Source organism: Antedon mediterranea, chromosome 1 (assembly GCF_964355755.1).
Source record: "Antedon mediterranea chromosome 1, ecAntMedi1.1, whole genome shotgun sequence".
NCBI classification, from domain to species: domain Eukaryota; kingdom Metazoa; phylum Echinodermata; class Crinoidea; order Comatulida; family Antedonidae; genus Antedon; species Antedon mediterranea.
Genome location: NC_092670.1, coordinates 37,703,428 through 37,721,140, shown reverse-complemented (window position 1 = coordinate 37,721,140; position 17,713 = coordinate 37,703,428). Strand labels below are relative to the sequence as shown.

The following is a 17,713-nucleotide window of genomic DNA, read 5'->3' as shown; positions in this document are numbered from 1 at the left end:
AATACATCAAGAGTTTAAAAATGATCTACACACAAATACTTATATTTTATCTCGATAAGCTCAGATATAAAATTTCTACAAAATGTTATTACAAATTGAATTGATTCTGTGTAAAAAAAATAAACTATATCTCAAAATGAATCATGACAGTTAGGGGAAATGGCAAAATCATCAGCATTGGTCATGTTTACAAAACAATATATACTGTCTGATAACGTTTAATTTATATACTCCAAGCCTCTTGCCATTTTACCCCTGACTGAGAACATTAGAGTACAGATTGTTATACTATAATATCTTTTTCTGAACACTGTTGATACAACAGTACATAAAACAGTACATAAAACAAAGCTTAAAACGTGTAAATAGTAATAGTAATAAACGTGTAAATAGTCCTTTCTATCTTACCCTCCTGGTCAACAGGAGCAGCAATTACGTCATGTAGAAAATGAATATACAAAATGAACAAAATGGGAAAATGTATGTTATACAAATATGGAAACAAATATAGACAAATTACATGAATACATGGAAGGCCTTATTTATAAACAAAAGCATGTTAATTACATTAGAGTTCATGTCTTTTCAACATCACAACATGGAATGAACTAAAGTACTGTTAGATACATGTTTGTATAGTTTTTATTCAATTTGGAACCAAACTTAACATTCGCTCCCACAGGGCCACGCGCAACGCAAGCGCAACGCAAGTATAATTTGACCAACCACAAGCAATGGATATTATCCGAACTTTCGCTTTGTATTGGTCAACTCGTTTGCTTTGCGCTTAAAGCCCATTTAACGATCGACGATAATAGGAAAATGTTATTTTCGATAACTATCAACGATAAATAGATAAATATGCATTGTTCATACATAAAACAAAAGAAATACAAAAACTTTTCATTCTTGAACTATAGAATAACCTTCTATGCTTCCTTTGATGAAAATGATATTTTCATACGTCTAATCAAATGACGTCATGATTAGTAAAGCTTGGTTCCCACTAGAACGTAACGCAAGGACGTAAACGCAACGCAAGCGTTTTAACCAATGACAAGCGAAGTTATAGACAGTTAGCAATCACAAGCGAATAAGTCATCGCTTGTGATTGGTCAATTCACTTGCGTTGCGTTACGTCCTTGCGTTGCGTCGCTGGTGGGAACCACGCATAAGAGCAATAATATCGTGACAATACAACGATTTTATCATTTTTATTTATCATGATGTCATTTGATTGGAATTTAAAAACAAATTATTTTGATCAAAGAAAGCATCAATGATTATCATATAGTTCTAGAATTAAAACCTTTCTAATTTCTTTTTTTTTCTTTAAATGCATGCTTATTTATCGTCGATCGTTATCGTCCTAGTGTAAATGGGCCTTAAGGGCTTGTATTCCGTCGTATAGTGAGAATAAAATTTAACCGTATACCGACACATCAAAATATAAAAGGTTGTATTTCAGAAAAACGATCATACAGGCTATAAATGGAATGTGAATATTTTGTTTATATACATAAATAAAAATAATCAATTACAAAAAAAGGTAAACTATTGTTTTCTAAAGGTCGGCCTAAATTATTATAATCTGCTTAACATTATTGAACCAAGCGAATAATTTAGTTTACACTAATTGTGCTACGAACCTTGTGTGGCATACTTCCTAACCCTGTATTTGATACAAATGAATGAAAAGAAAAACCCAGAGAGAAAACGAAAAGGTTTCCTATTTGATTTCATCATTCAATGGTGGTAGTGGTGGTGGTAGTGGACGTAGTACGGAAGCAAAATCTGTCAGAAATAGATAGTATAAAATTGTCACCAATACTTGGGTCCAACTCAGACGACTTCCCTATCACACACGTAATGATGTACCGGACTCTGTCATTTATCTCTCCTGTTGTGTAATTCCTAGTTGGTATTAAGTTCATAAGCTATAAAAAAAAAAACACGTGTATATTTAATTACTAACTAACTGATATAATATTCTTTGGTAACTCTGACAAATTGTCGGCAGAGACAGTAGTCTGTGAGACCAGTTCAGTAAAATTAATATTGATTTCGTTTTGGCTGTCAATTTATCAAAGTTAAAACAATCATTCCTCTATGGTAAATATTGTTGGCGAATGGTGTGTATAGATGAAGAATTGTTTGATTAGTTAGTACGTTTGTTGGCGGCTGGGAAATTATAAATTTGGAATGTTGGGGTCACTACGGCATTAGGAAGTAACGCCTCTGTCCCAGAATGTACAGTAGTTAGGCCTATAGTTTAGTTTAGGACTTTTAGGACTTCGTTCATTTCAGAAATTACGTTACACAAAATATATTTACTGATTGTTAGGCCTAAACAAAAATGATAACAAACCATTATTTCTTGTTATATCATTTAAAGAAGAAACAACAATAATTAAATCTGTTACGTAAAAAAGATGCGTTTTATATTTAGGCCTATAGGCCTAACTATTTTAGGATTATGTTAATCCACCAATTAGGCCTAGGCCTACGTCGGTTTTTAGATTTTTTAGATACTACAAAAAAATACGAAAATACGAGTGGTGTCTAGAAAACTCAGATCTAGAAAACTCAGATCTCAGATATATGTACGTACATATGAAACGCCATAATATGTGCTAAACAATTGATCATTTTACTCATACTAATTTCGGTCTAGAACCCAGGCGTGTCAGAATCAGAGAGTAGCGTAGCCATGATAGAGGGCGCAGCGCTGTCATAACAAACCTCTACCGACAATCAAGCTATTAGACTCGTCTAATTTTAGAACTTCACTTTTAAAGACCCCTTCCCTGCAATTTTGGACGTTTTTTGGAAAATAATACATATATATCACTTTAAAAACATTAAACCATGTCATTCCTTGTCTTAAATGTACGTTTTATGGTAAATTATGATAAAAAGTGAGAAACAATGTACCTCGCGGCGATCGACCTCTCGTGGACGGTCTTAGGCCTAGCCTGGCTAGGCTTGGTTTTGTAGGCCTAGCTGGTAAACATCGGTAACGTGCGAACATCGTACGCTAGCTATATACCTAGCCTGACGTTGTATAGTTGCTGCATTAATTGTCTTTCTATTTTTGCCAGACTCCGTTGATACAAATTGGGGAAAACCCGGTATTTTCGCTGAAAAGTTAGGAGTCTTCCATTTGTTTTGGCCTCACGATCGATCGAAAAGTGGGCGAATTACAGGTGAAAAACAAAAATATCAATCCGCGCGCAATGCATTTTGGGATTTATAGCGGGCCGCTATAATTATTAAAATCGACTTATTTTTCACATTTTTAACCGTTTAAAGACGAAAAAAGTTATCGCAATAGGACCATATAGTATTATTTTTACATTAAATATAGTTTGTGATCTTAAATTAGATCTAAAAAACGTAGGGAATGGGGCTTTAACTGTAATAGTCGAATTAAGCTTCTATATCTGAGGGTTAACCCAAGGAAGTTTTGCAAAATAAAATTCAATTGATACTAATGTTATATCATTTTATACAATTAATGAATGTTGAGTGTGGTACAAATTAATGTCATGAGATGACAAGACACAACTAAATGCTATTTCCAAGTGGAAATGGAATCTCCACGAATATAAATACATTCATTATTCGTTTTAACATAGATTCCTGTACTGTCTCTCTTAAGTGTTTTATAAAATATAATAATATAGCTAATTATAACAACATCTTGGCATTCAAAATACTTTACAAATTATGTAATTGCCATGGACATACTTAAAATATAGAAATAATCAATTGGAAGGTCTAGGCCTACAATTAAACTTGTGAAGGGAATTTTATTTGGAAGTTATTGTTGAAATAAGATTTTTTTAGGGGTGGGGGATATCTTAAATTCACAGTGGGAGATCATTGTATAATTTGTTGCCATTAACGAATATTATATTGCTTTAAAGATGTAATTTTTTTGGTAAGTGGATGATGGGTCGCTTGAGTTTTACTGTAATGTATGAATTTCATTTTATTGTGAAGCTGCAAGAAAGTTTAGTCTGAAGTAAAAATGATTTACCTGTTCATAAACATAAAAGTGCATTGTTGAATCTCTTACCCAAAAAAATGCCGTATTGTTGAAACGAATTCTGATTATTTCTTCTTTATTTATTTTATATGCTATTTTTAAAAACGAATGAGTGTACTAACCTCCTTTTCTTTAATTTTGAAATCGTTTGATTTTATCTTTAGAGAACACAAAGCATCGAGGACGTCAGTTTGTAGATTATCATTAACATTGTCATCTAAGCTTAACAGCATTGCGAACACGCCCTTTAACAGTTTATTTGTTACAGCTAATACTAGTTCATCATCCTTTAAGATCATAGATAACATAAATACTGTAATTAATATCATACCAACATTTATCATTGTATTAGATTATAAAGATAATAAGTTATATAAACTTATAACCGTCGTTGTGGGAAAGCAGCAGGAATTGGATTTTTACAAAAGCTTTTAATATTAATACGGCATTTGAGAGATTTTGGTACTTGGACGCGTCGCAGTTAATTTGACCAATCACGCGCGACGCGATAAGTGTGATCTATCACGCGTCGTGATTGATCAATTACTAGCGTTGCGCTTACGTAGATCCTTGCGTTGTGTCTAAAGCTTGGTTCTCACTAGAGATACAACACAAGGACGTAACGCAAAGTAACTGAGTTGACCAATAACAAGCGATGGATTAACTGCCGCTTGTCATTGGTGGTGAACATGCTTTCAAACTCGTAAGCTAAGTTTAAAAAAAAAGTAGGTCCTACCGATTTGTTCTCTTTGAATGTTTGTACTATTTCGGTTATATCATCCCATTCCTTAGTTTCGTCGGAGCAAGATAAATTATTGTTATCTAACCAATACGACGTAGCAAACACCCTTAAGCTACATTTTTTTTTTTCGCAATTACATTCGCATATTAGATAACCTGTTAGCAAAAATAAAATTAATCATCAGACACGGATAAGCACAGTTCACATGTGGAAGGAGGTTGGGCAGGGGGGGGGGGGGTAGTTGTTTGAGCGGACGTATAGTATAAAGACAGGCTTCTCACAAACACAACAGCGGTGTGCCTTCTTCTACTACACAATATCAATTCTATAAACAATCTAAAATATAGATTAAAATAATAAATAAAATAAATTAATTTAACCTAATTAGACTATTTACTATACATTCATGCCATACCGAGTGACAATGCGTATGTCTAATGTACATGGGACTCTACTATTTTTAGGAAAGATTGAGTCAAAATGTTTTTACATGAATCTAGAATTCGGTACACAAAAGTAGATGTTGCATCTAATAGGTATAACACTCACAATATTATAAAAATATTAATATGATTATTATTATTATTATTTAAAAATTGAAATAGATAAAAATAAATTAAGAAACTCACCAAGCAATGCAAAAGTCAAAAGTTGTCTCAAAATGGTATACATTGTTTAAACGATGGCTTAACGGTAGTGCTGTAAAGTGGTGACTGTCAAGCAAGCAAGCAACAAGTTGTTCAGCCTTCAAGAAAGTTTTATCGAATGATATAATTGTAGCCGAAGTGTCGAATTATAGGTACCGGTATTGTATTTATAAAAATTTATATTTATATGACGTAACTTCCTAACTCCTCCCAACTCCTCCCAAAGGGCGCCACATTTTTGCGAACTAACATTCGTCCAAGCAGAGTACAATAATAATATTTAGCCTGTTCACAACATAATATTATGAATGAAACGGATGACTAACGCCACACAATTCGGTGACTGATGACGAGCGAGTATTACTTTTAACCAATAAGAACACTTGTAGAAACGGAAATGAATTACGTCAATAATAATAATAATGTGAAATTAACTAATTGCGTTGAGCGCAAACTCAAAGCGTCGTTGTGGGAAAGCAGTAGGAATTCATTTTTACAAAAGCTTTTAATACGGTATTAAAGCTTGGTTCCCACTAGAACGTAACGAAAGGACGTAAACGCAACGCAAGTGTTTTAACCAATGACAAGCGAAGTTATAGACAGTTAGCAATCACAAGCGAATGAGCCATCGCTTGTGATTGGTCAATTCACTTGCGTTGCGTTACGTCCTTGTGTTGCGTCGCTAGTGGGAACCACGCTGTAGAGATGTTGTTATACGCATCGCAGTTGACCAATCACGATCCGCCGCCGATGGATTATAATCTATCACGCGTCGTAATTGGTCACCTTACTATCGTTGCGCTTACGTATGTCTTTGCGTTGTGTCCTAAAGTGGGAACCACGCTTACGCGCTCGTAAGTAGGCCTAGGCTAATTTTTTTTAAAGGTAGATCCTACCTTTCTTAAACCTCGTGTCTCATTGATTTTGATTACTATTTGTTCAATATCACTCCAATTCCGAGTATACGTATACTTGAAGGTATGGATGAAATAAAAACAGAACAACGACAACTTTGTCAAATAATAATAATGTATGGTTTTTTAACAATTGATATTCGTTGTTTGTAGTTTATAAAAGAAAAGACCGCCTCTCTTTCAACCCAATCCTCGTACGATAGGCCTGATAATAGGTATATAGAGACAATAAACTGTCGGGCATCGGCAATTTATTCACTAAAGTACTTTAATATTTATAATCCCACTACCTCCAAATTTCCTGACGCTTGTAATCTTAATAGGGAGCTTCGATTTTTGACTTTGCATTAATGTCTTAAAGCCCGTTCGGACATAACAATTTACGCATGTAATGGTCGTGTGTGGTGTAAATCTTGAGATAAACCAACTGTTTCAAAAACCCAACTTATGAGGTAAGCTGATTAACCACCAAATAAGGGGAAATTTGACCTTACTAGTGTCAAAAGGTCAAATTATTTTAGTTTACATGCTAAATAATATGATGCAAAAAATTAAAAATCGTAACGCCTACCTACACGTCTGAAAGATTAAATAAAGGTTATACTGGGCAATTCAACTAATATTGCACTATTACAACTTCCTCTTTTATATTCAACTCCTCCTATAGCAATGCCATGTGTCTAGCCATGTAGGTATACATTATACCAGCATGGTCGAACTACGGTAGGCCTACTGACCGGATATCTAGGCATGATAAAACATACCACTCATTACATAATGTAACCTACATTACTCTTGTATATTACCAGACGAACTGTTTGGACTACAAACAAGTAGGCTACACATGTAAAAGCAAGGTCTATTTCATGCACCTTTTTACAAATTGACCGGCTCATAGAGATATATTGTTTGGGTATCGCTATTTATCTAAATTTAAATAAGAACATTTCACCCATAAAAACACATATTTCTGTATGTGTGTCTGCACGTCCTGTCATACCCCTTCATGTTATGCACGTTTTTTGGCAAACGCATCGTGTACATGACCTTGCTAATGTACACCTGTAAACTTACCCAGCAAGGTCTATGTAAACTTATCCAGCAAGGTCTATTTCATGCACCTTTTTACAAATTGACCGGCTCATAGTGATATATTGTTTGGGTATCGCTATTTATCTAAATTTAAATAAGAACATTTCACCCATAAAAATACATATTTCTTCATGTGTGTCTGCCTCATACCCCTCCATGTTATGCACGTTTTTTGGCAAACGCATCGTGTACATGACCTTGCTAATGTTTCGTGCTTGTGGCCATTGTGAGTTCCTGGTGGTTGATCAGTGTACTCCGTAGAGGATAGGAAGATACGGATGATCCTGTATACCTTTTCCGTAATAAAAAGAAAACAGCAAGGACGAAAGACATTTTGTTACTTGGCCCCACCCTCCCACCCTACCGGTCACACCCATACATTGTAACGCGCTGTTGTTCTCGGTGACACCTCCCGTGCGCGTTCATTGTAAACGCGGATTTTTACTAATACGGGAAATTGTTTGTCCCACAAACAAGGAGGGACATTAATATTGATTAAATTAATTAATTAATAATTAATTAAACGCACGACTGACATTTAAAAAAAATTAATTAAGAGCCAACAAGAACGTTTTTAGAATAAAATTGAGAAAATGAAATGAAAATGTTGAAAGTGTCCACCTAATCATGATTTTGGATAAATATAAAAAGGTAACCTATGTTCAATTTGATATTTTGTCAAGGACATAATTATTAAGGTAAATTGTTGGAATTCTTATTCAATAATTCGTGAAATATATCTGTATGTTGACTTTAACGGGGCCCATTCTCAATTACAGTACAAATACATAAAAAAGGAATTCAGGAGGAATGTTATATTGAACACTAAATCCCCCCCATCCTTTCAAACTATAATACCGGATCTTATGATGTTTGTCAACGATACTCATTTCCATCCTATGATAGCCTTGTGGTTTTTAAAATAGTTTGCTAACTGTATATTGCATCACGAGACAGACATTTGATGTTTTTATAACTTTAAAATGCATTACAATGGTCATTCAACAGTCAATAATAACCACCAATATATAGTCTATATGGGGAATCACTTTTGCAGGTCCCCGAGTAAATTAAATAAACACAGGTATAGTACATTATTGTGTAAGGCCTACACGTTTCACACAAAACTTTTTTCACCTTTAGGCAGTTATATTCAAAAGGACGGAAGCATTAGGAAACCAACTATATTTACGTTACACAACATGTCTACTAATGATAATAATTGATAATAAATCATTAGGCCTATTTCTTAAATTATTAAATAGAATATCGATAAAAAATAATTTAATGAAGAAAGAACATTAAGACTTTAGGCCTACGTCAAAAAAGTCGAGCGGCGTTTTTTGGAAGAAATAAATTCTTTTTATCCCTTGTTCAGCCTCAAAATGTTCTTATTTCGGTTATTTTATTCGTACAACTTAGGTAGGCAGCAATTATATAACACTTTGCTGTCCAAGAATAAAGAGTTTTGTTTTGTATGTGTTGTATATTCGGTGTTTAGCCTACCACCGATACATTATTATTAACTGCTTATTCCTTTTCGGAATTTTAGCCAGAGAGTGTTTATAAAGCGATGTATGTAGCGCATCGTTCTACGTACCGCCGCCGTAGAAACAAAACATAAATTTTGTTAACTGTTGTGCGTTTGTTTTATAATTCATTTTACGTCAAAGTTGTTTGTACACGTTACTTAATATTATAAGATGTTAGAAAAAGTTTTCTTGCGTTTTAAACGGTATCATTTCAGGTCCAAATTGGTACAAAGTAATTAATATTTTTAGATGTTAGAAGAAGTTTTCTTGCGTTTTAAACGGTATGATTTCAGGTCCAATTTGGTACCAAGTAATTATTATTTTTAAATGTTAGAAGAAGTTTTCTTGCGTTTTAAACCGTCATTTCAGGTCAAATTTGTTTGTATACATTAATTATTATTACTGTATTATAAGATGCTAGAAGAAGTGTTCGAGTGTTTCATTTCTTTCTCCTCCATCGGGACTCTCGGGAAGTGGTGTCCGTGTCAATGATCGATAGTATCTGTTATACTGTATTATTATTTTGAGTTGAGCATTCAAATAAAAAAAAATCTCGTGAATCTATTTAAATAATAAAACCACAAATACTTTTCTTCATGGTAGGCCTATATAATAATTGTATAGCCAAGTTCCCGCCATTCATAAATCATAATGTTATCTTTATTTTATTAATATAATTAAATGTCTAGACATTTGGCAGACCTATGTAGAGTGTGACATACTATCTTTTCGATGAGTTCCATTTTTTTCTCTCAGATTTGGTCGTCATTTAAAAAAGATATAACACGATGGAAGCTTTTCGGACATATATTGAGACACGATAGGAATACACCACCAAATCTGGCCATAAAGTTTTACTTCACAAACACAAAACACAAAAAATACAGAGGTAGGCCTAAATGCACACTTCCAGTTACTTTAAACAATGACATAAAAAAGGTGAACCCCACTAGCATGATGAGGCTGGAGACAATGAAAGATGTTGACTATTTTAGAAAGTTGGCCAACAAACGAAAGGAATGGAGAAAGCTGGTACAAAAAGTAAGCAAGGCAGCCCAGGCGGAGAAATCAGAAGATTACTCGGCGAAGAGGCACTACCAACAAACGAAAGGAATGGAGAAACCTGGTACCAAAAGTAAGCAAGGCAGCCCAGGCGGAGAAATCAGAAGATTACTCGGCGAAGAGGCACTACCAACAAACGAAAGGAATGGAGAAACCTGGTACCAAAAGTAAGCAAGGCAGCCCAGGCGGAGAAATCAGAAGATTACTCGGCGAAGAGGCACTACCAACAAACGAAAGGAATAGAGAAACCTGGTACAAAAAGTAAGCAAGGCAGCCCAGGCGGAGAAATCAGAAGATTACTCGGCGAAGAGGCACTACCAACAAACGAAAGGAATGGAGAAACCTGGTACCAAGAGTAGTAAGAAATGCAGCCCAGGCGGAGATTACTCGGCGAAGAGGCACTAAATAAATAATAATAAAATAATAACAACTCTTTGTTTAGTTTAATATACTACTGTCGTTTGCTGGTTACCATTTAATTCTGATCAAAGTTCAAAACTGAGCGGATAATTCCTTGTCGGATGGGGAAGATTATAGAGTGGGATGTGGTTCTGTAAATGCGATGCGGATGATACGCGAAAAGGGGGAAGAAACAAACAGATAACCCGGATAAACTTTACCTTACCCATAAAGGGGAAACAATAAAAATGATGGCAATGTTGACGTGTTAACGATAAATATATGAATACATAAATAAATTTAAGAAATAAATATGCTAAAATAATTAATATGCGAAGATATAATTATGTTAAGAAATGAATGCTAAAATATGATAAACAAATTGTAACATAGAATAATACCGTAACACCAGTATCCAACCAAACATAATACACGATACGATAGTATCATACTTGTCACGAACATGTATTTTATAAAACATACTTCATAAGATTAAACCACGCATGTATATACAGTAGTAGTATAGGAAGTTTTGTCCATTAGTATAATTGTTATAGATTTTTATATATAAAATCTATAACAATTATACTAATGGACAAAACTTCCTAGTACTATATACTATATACATGCGTGGTTTAATCTTATGCTGATTGTTTAACATGTATATACATTTTTAGCGGATAATTATTTAAATTTAGCATTATCATAAATTACTGCCATGTGTAATGAGAATAATATTACCTATTTGCACATTTAGAACAAACAAAAGTTGAAGTTAAATGCATTGTAATTTATTTAACTCATATAAATCTACAATCAAAAGATGTGGGAACCAAACGTATATTCGACAATTTAAAGAAATATAATCATGCATAATATAAGTAAATAAGAATAAATAAATAACAACGTACAATGTATAACGGTATTACTGAGGAACAAACTGGCTTTTACGAATTACCTAACAAAATATTTAAGGAGGAGTTGCAATGCGATTACATAATGTGATCTACTAATAGTACACTTGAAAAAAAAATCGCTTAATCACGAACCAACCAGGTAGTGTTGTTTTACATAAAACCAACCAACCACTATGCCATTTTTTAACAGGTAGGAATATCCAAAGCATCATTGTCCAGTCCACTGGATTTTCCTGCGTTCCCTTATAAATTTTCTGACACTGATAACATGTTCATAATCTGTCGCATTTGACAATTTTAGTGCATCCAATATGTAGGAATTAATGTGAAGTCTTGGTTCTTCTATTGACACTACAGCCTGATTGAACGTCCAAGAACGATGTAAGGCATGTCCAATGAAAATGTATCACTGCCATCTGGACGAATAATACTTGTTACTCCGTTTAATGTTGATACAAAAATTAGCTGAATGTAAAATAATTCAGAAACAACTGTTAACAAGTGTTAAATGGTCTCCAAATGTACCATTTCGTGACATGCGAGCAAGATTGTCGGGTGTTTCAGTTTAAAAATTTGACCATGGTGTTACACTACTGTATTGGAATTTCCAAGATGTGGCCCACTTTCTAAGTAATGCACTACCTCACTTCTGAGTGTTTCGTAAGATCTGAATAATCCTAGGTTTTGTAATTGATAGCATAGCATTGAATTGGCAATTAACATTTCCCGCTGGGTCGTAGTCAACATTAAACCCAAATTCGTTGTGAATTGAGTCATCAATTTTTGATTATCTGATACAATTTCTGTCGTATCATTTTCCGTTTTTTTAAAAAATTGACCGTACGTTCTCTTTCTCGTTGCCTTTGAGTGCACAGTGTATCTGCAGTTATATTGGACACTGATACCCATTTTTTAACATTAGCTTCCGTAACAGGATGATGACAGAACTCCACCTTGTACATGTACGCTTTCAGTTTCCTTCCAATAATCCTTCCTGGACATACGGTCACTTTGTGTGTTACTCTAGACTTTTTTGTTTTTAATCGTAAAAGTGTTCCCAACTTTTTAAATTGGTACTTTAAGTTTTCGCTCTTGATATTTAGCAGTGCGTTTATTAACCATTTTGAAAGCAGTACGAGCTTTCGAGCGGATGGATTTCAGGTTTTTCATCCATTTGTTAACATTCCCACCTACATCCGATGTGCCATTATGCTTACAGTCGGTCTTCCTACCATAAAATACTTCATAATTAAGGCGATTGCCAAGCAAGAACTTCTTTAGGTTCTTCGTTAATAAGTTTAGCGTATGACGGTAGTTGACGTACCCAATTCAAACCTCTTTTTTGCATGTAAGCAAGTCAAATGATTTCTATGAAAGCGTTCAATCTTGCCTTGTGATTAAGGATGGTATGGTGAACTTTTATTCATCTCTGTTCTAACATGGAAAATACTTTCCCACGAAATTCTGGTCCCTGGTCGCTCTGTACAATTCTGGGATTACCGAAAATGTTATAATTCAATCAGTTGCTTCGCCACCATACTGCTAGATTTTCTCTTTTAATGTTTTAACCATATACGTACCTACTAAATACATCGGGTGTGCTCAATATATATCTATAGTGTTTCCCCTTATATTTGATAGATTTCTGCATGTTAACTAGATCAATCTGTATACGATCCATCACGGAGTTTGCTACTATTGGTCGATTTGGAGCTTTATTTGTAAACTTACCTTGCAGACGGCGGTGAATTTGGCTTTTTGAAAGCACATTGTATATCGATGGTTCGGAAATTCCAGAAAACTTTTCTTTTAAACGGTTGTTTAAACGTCTAGCTCCGCATCCCTTTGCAGAATAAAAGTTATTTATTACCAAGTTTTGCAGTTGGGAACTTTTTACCACTTTCTTTCCATCGAAAAACAATGCTGGTGGATTACCTTTCACAGTAAACCGGTCTCTGTTCCGATAATAACGGGTAATGCAGTTAGTATAGTTATCGAACACAATAATAACAAAGGTAGTGAACGAAGGAAGACCAAAAGAGCTCGAACAAGTTAGTCACCTAAATACATTAAAATAAATTTGAATTTATTATGTACCTTGTTATTTATATATACACACACCACATATATCTTTAAATTTATTTTTTAAATAATGTATTTAAATCTTTATGTTCATGTGAAATTAAAAAGTAGTTCTTTGATATAGATTAATTAAACACGCAAAAGCATTCAATTGATAGTGGTGTCAATTTATGTTTCAAGCATACAACATCCAGCGGGTGGGAATGTCGGAATGCCTTGCCTTAGACATACTGCTGGGGAATCCCTACTGCGTGTGACGTGTACAAACGTCAGCTTATAGACAATACAAAGTGCATATGCATCGTCAATACGTAGTACTGTATAGGCTATTGGTATGTCATTCAATAATATTTTGTTACTATTAGAACACCTAATCTATAGAACCTATAAATTATATAATTTGTGGGTTTATAGCTTGTTCTTCTTTTAAACTGCACACACTATAATAAAAAAAAAACCCACGTTATTGTAAACAAAATGTCTAATTTCCCAGAACTTTCGTTATACATCCGTCGACACTATATAACCCTTGACCTTGTAGTATCGTGTACGCGCGCAAAAAAACATCGAACATCGACTTGGAACTATGCGTACATAACAGCAATAAGTAGCAATGGTAGGCCTATACGTGACCTTGTAGTACCCTGTACGCGCACAACGTACAAACGTCGAATCGAACATCGATTTGAAACTATACGTACATAAAATAACGAGAACAAAACTTTGGGGTGTTTTGATTGCAAAGAAATGTAACACAATGCGATAAAATAGAAGTGTTATTTTTATTAAAACATTTACATACAAAAATCAAATCACAATAAATATTAGATGATTAAATCATATTTTGGTATAACTTTAAATCATAATTGGTATAAATTTGATAACACTACATAATACAAAACACAACAAAAATTCACAATATACACACATTCATTTAGATTTGATGCAGATTCACAATTTTTTATTATTAAGAGTGGGTCCCAAAGTGGTAGCGCTAGGGTGGTGCGACACGATGTGGTAGCGCTAGGGTGGCTCGACACAATGTGGTAGCGCTAGGGTGGCTCGACACAATGTGGTAGCGCTAGGGTGGCTCGACACAATGTGGTAGCGCTAGGGTGGCTCGACACAATGTGGTAGCGCTAGGGTGGCTCGACACAATGTGGTAGCGCTAGGGTGGCTCGACACAATGTGGTAGCGCCAGGGTGGCTCGACACGATGTGGTAGCGCCAGGGTGGCGCGACACGATGTGGTAGCGCCAGGGTGGCGCGACACGATGTGGTAGCGCCAGGGTCGCGCGACACGATGTGGTAGCGCCAGGGTCGCGCGACACGATGTGGTAGCGCCAGGGTCGCGCGACACGATGTGGTAGCGCCAGGGTCGCGCGACACGATGTGGTAGCGCCAGGGTCGCGCGACACGATGTGGTAGCGCCAGGGTCACGCGACACGATGTTGTAGCGCCAGGGTCGCGCGACACGATGTTGTAGCGCCAGGGTCGCGCGACACAATGTGGGACACCCCTATTCAGTGGCAACTTCCCTGTTGAGGAACAAGAGGAAAAGTACGGTTTTAACACTGTCCAACCCTAAAAAAAAAACACCCTTATTAAGGGGCAAAAACATTATGGGGTTCCAAAATTAAATTTTGTACCGGATCGCCTTTAAGTGCCTTTTACTTTGTAAAAAATGTACACATTAGCAAAAACACACAGTGAGTCTGACCTGACCACCGGAAGCAACTCAAATCTATGATACGCCACATTCAATAATGACCTAAAAAAAAATTGCAAAAATTGCAGTATTAAGCTCTTGCATAGACTTACTATCGTACCTATATCACTTTTTTTTTTAAATTGCAAAACATATGTTAATGCATTCATTCCAGTTATCAACATGAATGAAATGAATGTGTTAACAGAATAAGTAACTAATTGCTTATACAGATAATGTTAAAAACATACAGTGACTGCCAGCCAGTGTAAATTCTTAAGTTAACTTTAAATAAAACATTGAATACAATTGTTGTCACATCTTTAACATTAATCTATAATACTGTAATGTAATAATAATTAATTTTACATTAGTGATGGTGATTGAAAAGTTGACGATGTTTAATCTGGACTAAACTGTAAAACTAATTATCTATTTTTTACATCGATATTACTATAATAAAATACTCTTTTTTACAGTATTTAAAATTCTGAAGGAAAATCATGTTAAAACCTACATTTTGTATGACAATTATAACAACGTTCTCTCCTTTCAATCCTACACATTTTCATATTAAACACATTTTTATTTTGCAAAGAGTAAAGCTCTGTGTACACTATCAAACTACTTTGACAAAAAGAAGTGTGATGTGCCCAAATATGGTAGTGATATGACATCCTCATGCCATATTATGGGCACATAACATTTCTTATCACGTAAAGTTTGATAGTGTAACATCCTATTCACATATACAACTATCTTACAAAATATTGGAGCAGCCTTGTTAACTTTGGTACGGATGTTTGAAAGCATGTTACATTGATGTAAATTATCCATAATCTCCAAAACATGGTACACAGTGATTACACTACACACACAGTGATAAACTAGCATGTTAAATTGTCTCAGGAAATATTTATGCAACAGTATGTTATCTGAGTTGTATGTGTGAATCAGGTATAATTTTTTAACTACTAGCTACAGGTGTAGTTGTTTATTTATACAGAATTGAGTGTTCTACTTTAAAAGCGGATGATGAATTGTGAAAGAGGTGAAAAAGATGATGAAGCTATTATTAAGTAATGTCACTATTATATCAAATCTTTAAAATCTTTGGTTATCTTACTTTGCTTTAATCTAATTACAATCGCTAAAATCGTAAGTGACCTTTGACACTAAGTGTGTTCTCAAAGTATATTAAATGTTCAAGCTCAATGAGTCAGATGGAGTCAACAAATGAACATCTAGACCAATGAGCCATAGGTTTATTGGACCTTATGAACTATACGATCAAAGGGCCATGTGCTTATGATTTATGGCCTAAACACACAGTATGATCAATGGTCCATAGGGTCAATGAAGCATATTATCAATGGCCCATAGGGTTAATGAAGCATATTATCAATGGCCCATAGAGTTAATGATGCTTATTATCAATGGCCCATCATAGGGTTAATGATGCTTATGACCAATGGCCCATAGAGTTAATGAAGCATATTATCAATGGTCCATAGGGTCAATGAGGTATTATCAATGGCCCATATGGTTAATGATGGTTATGATCAATTACTAATATGGTCAATAAGGGCCAAAATCCATGACATCCGATTAAATAAATAAACTCTTATGATGTTCACTGATGTGTACTGTGTTATTTCTCCTAGTGGTACACGTCATATGCACGATTGTGTAACCCATAGCATAGGCTTTAAGAGCTTTACACTTATACAATGGCAGTAATAACGGTGCTGCATGGTTGTATCTGGATTAATTAATTAAAACTTTAATCTAATTTCAAAGCCTAGGTATCTTTTCTTACTAGAATCCGCCAGTATAATGTATATCATCTGCCATGTATGTTTTGTCTTTTTTTGCCTTACGACCTGCCTTCTGTTCCACTGTAGCGTACTTATAGTTCATAGTCTTCCTTTCAAAAAATCCACACTGGAAAGAATAATAATAATTAAGAGAACATTAAAAGATAAATATGGAAAGACTATTAATGGCACAATCTTACATTAAAACACTTTACCAAACATTCAAAACAAAATGTTAACACCTACGTCAAAACCAAATCAATAAAGCCGAAAATAATCAAATAATTCCAAAAATGCATATAAATAGACACATACAAAAAAAAAACCAACAGAAAATAAACATTTGAATTGATAGTGACACAAGTGAAAGCTAAATTCTGCCATACCAACAAGAAATGCACATCACACTCAACATAATATTTTAATTGGCACATTTACTGATGTTGCATGCAAGTTCTCATTAACAAATAAACAATAAAAATATGCACAAGTTTACAAGGTTACGCTTTGATTACCACAAACAAATACATTAAAGGCAAGTCAAGGTTGTACATTAAATAGAATCTATAACTTTTGCTAAAAGTCAAGAATGGATGGAATGATGTTTAGGAAACACCCCAAAATTATATAAACTAAGTCCAACATTTATTTCCCTAGAAGGCAAGAGTCAAATAATGTTATGGTTACGCAAAGTATTGTAAATGCACTAGTAGTAGGATTTTTCATAGCAACGAATATTTTGATAAATAAA

At 34.6% G+C, this 17,713-nt stretch overlaps 2 protein-coding genes across 4 annotated transcripts in view; both read right to left on the bottom strand.

Moving 5' to 3' along the window:
* On the bottom strand, positions 1 to 6,358 carry LOC140049891 (uncharacterized). Of its 2 annotated transcripts, XM_072094855.1 has the most exons (5): positions 6,337 to 6,358; positions 5,423 to 5,538; positions 4,788 to 4,948; positions 4,174 to 4,338; positions 1 to 1,937 (listed from the first exon to the last, which is right to left on the bottom strand). In XM_072094855.1, exons 2-5 carry the CDS (start codon positions 5,463 to 5,465, stop codon positions 1,743 to 1,745), a joined length of 564 nt encoding a protein of 187 aa, XP_071950956.1. In that variant the 5' UTR covers positions 5,466 to 5,538; positions 6,337 to 6,358; the 3' UTR covers positions 1 to 1,742. The 2 variants fall into 2 exon arrangements, with proteins under 2 accessions (XP_071950956.1, XP_071950948.1); XM_072094847.1 differs by lacking the exon at positions 6,337 to 6,358 and having other exon boundaries at positions 5,423 to 5,690.
* A 4,911-nt stretch (positions 6,359 to 11,269) lies between these two features.
* Positions 11,270 to 17,713, bottom strand: part of LOC140057310 (integrin alpha-6-like) — a 45,707-nt gene continuing 39,263 nt past the window's right edge. For both annotated transcript variants that reach the window (XM_072102957.1, XM_072103033.1), the window contains one exon: positions 11,270 to 17,089. In XM_072102957.1, the coding sequence (XP_071959058.1) occupies positions 16,964 to 17,089 (126 nt within the window). In that variant the 3' untranslated portion in view covers positions 11,270 to 16,963. The remainder of the gene's footprint in view (positions 17,090 to 17,713) is intronic.

Bases quoted from the DNA above. Each gene is read 5' to 3' on its own strand.
- LOC140049891 (XM_072094855.1), bottom strand. From the start codon at position 5,465: ATGTATACCATTTTGAGACAACTTTTGACTTTTGCATTGCTTG. The intron at 4,949-5,422 runs GTGAGTTTCTTA...TTTTGCTAACAG, and splicing joins TTTGACTTTTGCATTGCTTG to GTTATCTAATATGCGAATGT. The intron at 1,938-4,173 runs GTTAGTACACTC...TTTTTTTTATAG, and splicing joins TCAAAATTAAAGAAAAGGAG to CTTATGAACTTAATACCAAC.